A 7,172-nucleotide genomic window follows, 5' to 3' on the forward strand; every position below is an offset into this window, starting at 1 on the left:
ACAATTCCATTCACGGGAGACTGCTTGCAGACAGATGCTATCACATCTAGAGTATGGACCCTACTCATAGCTAAGGTTTAGGAGGCTGAAGCCAGTAAATGGTTTATGAGAGCCTCACATTGATTCTTCAGGGTCATTTCTTAGATCTCCTCCTGCAACCCAAAAATCCTTACCCATATGCTCATTGGCCATTCTATTCTGGTGATGGTGCCTGTATGCATTCCTGGTTTCAGTCATCAAGCTCGCTGAATCCCCCAAAAAGTCATTCTGAGGTAGATTTCAGTTGTGTTATATTCTCACCTGCATTAACAAACACACAGGCAACTCTCAAAACAAAAGCGGTGATGGCTGGAAGGTTTAGAATTATTCTTAACCTCTGGCATTCTTCGGGGCAACCTTCCAGACCATTGTTCTTCACCTGCCAAGCCATTACAAAAGGGCAAAGACCATATGCAAATCTGGCTCGGTCCCAACCCAAAAGGGGCAGCCCTGCCCGAACAGCTTGGACATATCCCTGCTGCACAAGACCACAAGCATCCCAGACATGCATCTTCATTGTTGGGACTCATCAGAGAGGAGTAGCTTGGGTTTATAGGCCCAGCAGACACAGAACCCATATCTGGGTATACCCATCCCCCTCGGGGGTGACTACAGCAAAACTAAAGAGGTGCTGGCTGGAAAGTTTAAAATTAATTTTAACATCTGGCATTGCTCTGGGCAACCTTCTCGACCATCGTTCTTCACCTGCCACGCCAATACAAAAGGAGAATGACCATGTGCAAATCAGGCTTGGTCTCACCCACAAAAATGGGTAGTCCAGGCCAAACCTCTTCATGACATACCGTCTGAATGAGACCACAAGCGTCCAAAACACATATCAGCCTTGTTGCGCCTCCAGAGTGAGGAAAAGCTTGGGTCGCTAAGCCCTGCAGTCACAGGACTCACGTCGCAGCATACACATCCCACTTAGGGTGACTACAACAAAACAAAAGATGTGATGACTGGAAGGTTTAGAATTGATCTTAATCTCTTTCACAAAACAACTCCAGACCATTAATGTTCACTTGCCAAGTCATTACAAATGGGGAAAGACCACATGCCATTCAGGCTTGGTCCCACTCCACAAGGGGAAGTTAAGCCTAAACTGCTTCGTCATGCTTCGTCACGTCCCGTCTCCCGTCTGCACACACTTTTTATCACAAGCAATGTGCTCCAAATTTACGATCCACCTCCTCCATATGGTTGGACATTACAAGACGGTCAGCCTCTAAAATAACAAAGTGGTAGAAATCTGATGCAGACAGAAATGTATGAGGCAAAACAATGCTCAGTGATATATTCATGTCATAGCAATAAAGTACACATGATCAGTAAAGGCTTAGCTATTTTCTGTAGGAAATCACTCTTTTTAGGGTCAGATGTCCTTTGTGCTTCAGCCAAATTTCACATTTTCTCTTGGAGCTTTATCATTTGTACAAGCTTCACTATTGCCTCTTTTACTTCTTTATTCCTCAATGTGTAAATCATTGGGTTTACCATTGGGGTCAAAATAGCAAAGATGACGTTCCCCATTATGTGAAAATCAATTGCAATGTCTGTCCTGTAGGAAATATAGGATACAGCAATGGATGAATAATAGGTGATGACAACAATTAAGTGGGCAGTGCATGTAGAGAAGGCCTTCTGCCGGCCTTCTTTTGAGTTAATCTTCAAGATGGCGATGATAATGTTCAGGTAGGATAGACAAACTAGAAGCAGGGGGACGATGGAGACCACCATGGCTATAGAAAACCCTGCGATGGTCTGAAACGTGGTATCAGAACAGGCAGCTTGAACGACAGACAAATGATCACAAAAGCAGTGCAAAACTTTGTAAGAGCCACAAAAAAGTAATTGTGAGGTCTGTATAACAACAGGCATTGGTAAAATCATGGCACTTATCCAGGCGCTGGCTGCAAGTTTAGCGTTCAAGCCTTTTGTCATTTTGGTTGAGTAGTGCAACGGGGAGCATATGGCCACATAGCGGTCGTACGCCATCACAACGAGAAAGAAAGACTCAGTCACTGCAAGGCCATGGAAGAAGTACATCTGGATGAAGCAACCATGGAAGGAAATAGTCCTATAATTCATTAGGAACATGGCAAGCATCTTAGGTATGGTGGTGGTTGTGCACAAGATGTCCAATACAGAGAGGTTTGACAGGAAGAAGTACATGGGCTTGTGAAGGTTTCGATCCATCACAACGGCACATAGGATCATCACGTTCCCGATCAGGATTAAGAGGTAGAAAATCAAAAATATGATGAAAAGCAGAATCTGGAAATTCTGGAGGGATGGGAATCCAACAAGAAGGAAGACTGGTGTTACGTTGCGCTGGTAAGGACCATCCATCATGAACCTGTTGCAAATAGAATAATAGGAGAGCAAATGAGATGTTAAAATGAATCAATCAAGGATCTATATGGTCACTGAGGCCTATGGAACTCAGATTTCATGGAGCATAGAACACAAATGCCAGAAAGCCATAAATCAATGAACGCAATGAGTGAGCCAACACTTACTAACCACTGAGAATTCCTCTGGGGTACCATGCTAACATATTTAGCTCAATCATGCCACTACAACAAGGGTTGCAGAAGCATTCATGGATTCATTAAGGGAGTATTCGTTCCACGATTAAGGTTTTCTCTTGCTGAACATAGGACATTTTTTGTAGGCTGCCTGGACCTGGTTGAGGGTGATGCTTTCTTTGCTGTTCTTTGCAATGCATGCAACATACTATTGATTCTGCTATTATCCATGTTATTTCTACATTTAGAGCAGATGAGAGAGCCCAGTCAATAGACTCATTCAATGAGGCAAAAAGTGTTCTTTTGATCAAGCCAAGTAGATATACATTACAGGACAGTACCCAGTTACAAATAACAGCCATCCATTCTCCTAAGTACAAGGCATTTGATAAGTTCATTGCCAAGGGACTTGATTCAGTAAATCCAATCATTGTTATAAAGGACCAAACATTGTAGAAGGTATCTTATCCTCAAATACTCAATGTCATTGTGATATTAAGGAAGTATTTGGGGATTACGCTATTGATTGCTATTATGGTATTAGATGGAGAGACAAATTCTGATTGTGTTGAGGCAGGGAGGAGATGACAGCATGTGTTGCACTGATTGGGTTTCGATGAGCGGTTTGTATGATGTGTATACTATTAGGATTTCAACAACTCAACATGTATTACCTACATTGGCTCAATATATTTCAATGGGAATGGCAATAAAGTGTGTGTGTTCTTTGTTTTTTCTCCTTTTTAGTTGAGCGGCAAACATTGCTGTAGTTAGGTTGTCTGCATTTATGTCAGGTAGCAATGCTTTGCCTGGCTGTATTCCTCCTGTTTTTTATCATCCAGTCGATATTTTCCTTTTTAGCCTTGGCCCATCGGCCTTCCCTGCCTCGCTGAACCTGGGTGGGGAACAGGGTGTGGCAGGCATAGACAGTGAGCCAGATGAAGAGCATGTATGCCATACCCACCTCCACCTAAGTAACACATGATTACTGCAATACACTTTTTAAAAGAAGTTTGAACATTGTAAGAAGGATTGCCTATTTAAGCAAGCTGGTATTTAATTGTTCACTGTTCATTAATTTATAGTGCTGATTGTAATCTGTATACCTTTTTATTTTCTTTCTTCTTCTTTTGCCTTGATGATTTGCTGTTCTTATTATTGTGACATTGTATTGTGTTATTTTTGGTTTACATTGATAACCTAATAACAATATTTTTTTTTAAAAATGTTGAAAGCCCCTCAACCCCAGAAATCCCAAAAAGCAGTAGTAAATGGGTGCACAGTATGGCCTCCCCACCATGATGGTTTCCTCGGGTACTGGGCCCCTCGGCAGCCCGACCACTTCATTTGTTTCTGATGGCATAGTCAGAGGGCTGAGGAACCCGTTGAGACATGAGGACCATAGAGAGAGGCACACACTTGGCCTCCCTGGCTTTAAATGATCCCTGTTCATTGATGCCAGGTTACGGAGCAATGTGGGTCAGAGGGAATACGGTGAGGCCGAGCTCCAGACTCTTTGAACTGCCTTAATTCGTCCTCACTCCCTCATCCATACCATCAATATATGACTTACCCATGTCATCTTCCCTGATCCGCTGATGACAGGACAGATTTCACCCCTATTGAAAGAAACCCACAATTGCCTAAAACAATTTGCCAGCTAACATGACATCACTTCCTTGTATTGGCAAGTTCATCAGCAAAATGTTACTCTTCCACAACCTCAGAGGATCGTGCATTACAACCTCCTACAAGACTATCATTTGGGATACAGCTAGAAAGGCAGCACTGAGACGGCCCCCACCCAGGTCAATAACAAAGCCCTCAATGTCATGGACACAGACGCCTACACAATGTCTGCAATGTCTTTGATAGACTTCAAGGCACTAATTAAAGTTCTAGAAATTCACATAGGCTGTGATGAATTGGTATTGGTTTGAGTCTTGTCAGGCCTGTGTGCAAATGGGTTGAAACAGATCAGAACATTGCCCAACCTTACCCATCATGTTCTGCATTACAGAGAATCCATCCTCTGACCTGCCATCTTCAAACTTCACAAAAGTTAATTCACTCTCTTCATACAAAAACTGTGGATAGGCCTGTCTCTGTTTCTTCTTCTTTTCTTGTTGGTTGCTTCTCCTTCCTCTCTTAAAACCTGTCCTCTCATTACTCCCTGAAAGAAAATGCTCTTCACGTTGGATAACTGTTGCAAAGGTTTCTAATTTCTGTAACATTTTCTTTTCATTTTTTAACAAAGCTTTGGAGAAAGTGCAGTACAGGTTCAAAGAAATAAAGAAATAATACATAAATAAAGGGAGCATTTGGGTGAACTGCTCACCAAATCCAAGTGATGTTCCCTTGTGCCCCCCACTTCTTGCTCACAGGTGTTGCTTGTTTTGCTTGATTCTTCTACCCTGCTACCCCACCCCCTTCAGACTACTTCTACAGGAGACTGTCCTGATACTCCTGATGCTTTTTCTCCTATCATGAGGATCCGTTTGAAGTCCAAAGCCAAGTGCAATTCCTGATATGACTCTGACCTAGCTACACTTAAACGTAAGTGTAGGGCGGCTGAGAGGAAATGGAGGGCTTTCTGTTCATCGTCTGACAAATTGGCCGGTTGCATACTGCAAAGGCAATACCGACTCTCTGTCCTCACCAAGAAGAGAGTCCACATTCAAGCTTGTGTTTCTGCAGCATCTAACAACTCGGACGAATTCTTTAAAATCTGCAAGGAGCTGGCCAACCCTGCTGCAGTCTCTACCCCTCCTGTTGCCTCCCAGGCTCTTTGCAATGCCCTTGCCACTCACTTCATTTAAAAAAACCAGGACATCCTGTCCACCCTCTCCACCCTCGCCCCTCCTCTCCCCTCTCCATCTGCGGTTGCTGACCCTCCTTTAGCAACCCCCCCACCATCCTTCTCGTCCTCTCCTCTTTTCTCCCCTGACAAGGTCGCTAGACAAGTCCGATCTATGAAAGCCTCATCAAAACAGGTTCATCCCTGTTCCTCTAAAACCATCAAGGACGACATTGACACCCTCGCTCCTGCCCATGCTGATTTTTACAACCACTCCTTTGCCTCAGGATCCGTCCCCTACCCTCTGAAGCACTACCTTGGCATCCTCTTCTCAAGAAACCCACAGCTGATCCTTCTTGTCTAGCTAACTATCGCCCAATTTCCATTACTCCCTTTCTGGGCAAACTCCTGGAAAAGTTGTCCGTCTCTCAGCTTAATCTTCATTCCAATTCTGTTGGCTGTCTCCATGACCACCAGTCTGGCTTCAGAGCTGCCAAAAGCATGGAAACTGCTCTCCTGAACATCTGTGAAGATCTGCTCTCCAACCTTGACTCTAACATTACCTCTGTCCTCATCCTCCTCGATCTCTATGCTGCCTTCACCACTGTCAACCATACCATCCTGCTCAACCGTCTCCATGAAAACCTGGGTATCACTGATCAGGCTCTGGCCTGGCTGACCTCTTTCCTCTCTGATCGACCCTCCCAGGTCCAATTTGGGTCCTTCCTATCATCTATCTTCCTCTCTACCTGTGGTGTGCCCCAGGAGTCTAACCTCTCAACCTGGCTTTTCAACCAATACCTGGCAACTCTTGCCCATTGCATTGCCATTTTCTGCTCAAATTTCCAGTGCTACGCTGACGACACTCAACTCATTTTCAGGCTGCACTTGGCCACCTCCTCTCCCTCTCTCATCTCTGATTGCCTAACTGGCATTCAAGATTGGTGTGCCGCCAATGATCTTTGTATGAATGCCAGCAAGACAGAGATCCTCCTCATCGGCACACCTTCACCATCCTTTCCCCTCACTCTCTGGCTGGCTTCGCTTGGCCCTCCTCCTACCCCCACCTGCGAGGCTAAGACCGCAGGGTCATCTTTGACTCCAACCTTTCCTTCTCCGCCCACATCTCTGAGGTCTCTAAAAAGTCAAACTTCCTACTGCACCACCGAACACGAGAGGCCGTATGGAACCAAGATATGGATAATGAGCAGGCAAAGGAAAATGAGATGGGTGCGGCTTAACACAAGGTGTTACGTCTTGTGACTCACTGCTCTTGACTTGTAGTGAAACTAGAAGAGAACACAGAGCATTGAAATTCCAAGACATGGGCACACACTAATCGGAACAAAATAGAAGTTTGTCCTGACGAATGTCACTAAAAATCAGTAGCCAGTCAGTCAATAAACTTTATTTGTTTAAAAATATCCATAAAAGTAACAATCACAGAATATAAAGCACAATTATATAAAATCTACGCATAAAAACATTAAAACATGTAAAACTCGACTAACCCCTCCAGATAGAACAATAAAATAAGACCCCCAGACTCTTACCACCTATTTGGTAGGGGACTGTACTTTAGTTCATTACTAGAAGGCACCTTTTCCCTGAATAATCTTCTTGTGCATTATCAGTGCCCTACTTACAAAGGTCGACAAGGCCCAAGCTGTCATGGGAGCTTCTGCCTTCAACAGGAAAAGAAGCACTCGGTCGTACTGGGTAAAGTGTTTTGCTCTAAAAACAGGAACCAACAACCACCCCCTTAACCAAGCATAAAAGTGGAAAACAACAAGAAATGTGCCAGA

At 44.1% G+C, this 7,172-nt stretch overlaps 1 protein-coding gene across 1 annotated transcript; it reads right to left on the reverse strand.

Moving 5' to 3' along the window:
• Positions 1-1,443: 1,443 nt before the first annotated feature.
• Positions 1,444-2,391, reverse strand: LOC138528104 (olfactory receptor 2AT4-like). The gene has a single exon (XM_069639554.1). The coding sequence runs from the start codon at positions 2,389-2,391 to the stop codon at positions 1,444-1,446; it is 948 nt and encodes a 315-aa protein (XP_069495655.1).
• Positions 2,392-7,172: the final 4,781 nt, after the last annotated feature.

Source organism: Ambystoma mexicanum, chromosome 7q (assembly GCF_040938575.1).
Source record: "Ambystoma mexicanum isolate Mex_15411 chromosome 7q, UKY_AmexF1_1, whole genome shotgun sequence".
Lineage (NCBI taxonomy): Eukaryota > Metazoa > Chordata > Amphibia > Caudata > Ambystomatidae > Ambystoma > Ambystoma mexicanum.

Bases quoted from the DNA above. Each gene is read 5' to 3' on its own strand.
- LOC138528104 (XM_069639554.1), bottom strand. From the start codon at position 2,391: ATGGATGGTCCTTACCAGCGCAACGTAACACCAGTCTTCCTTCTTGTT.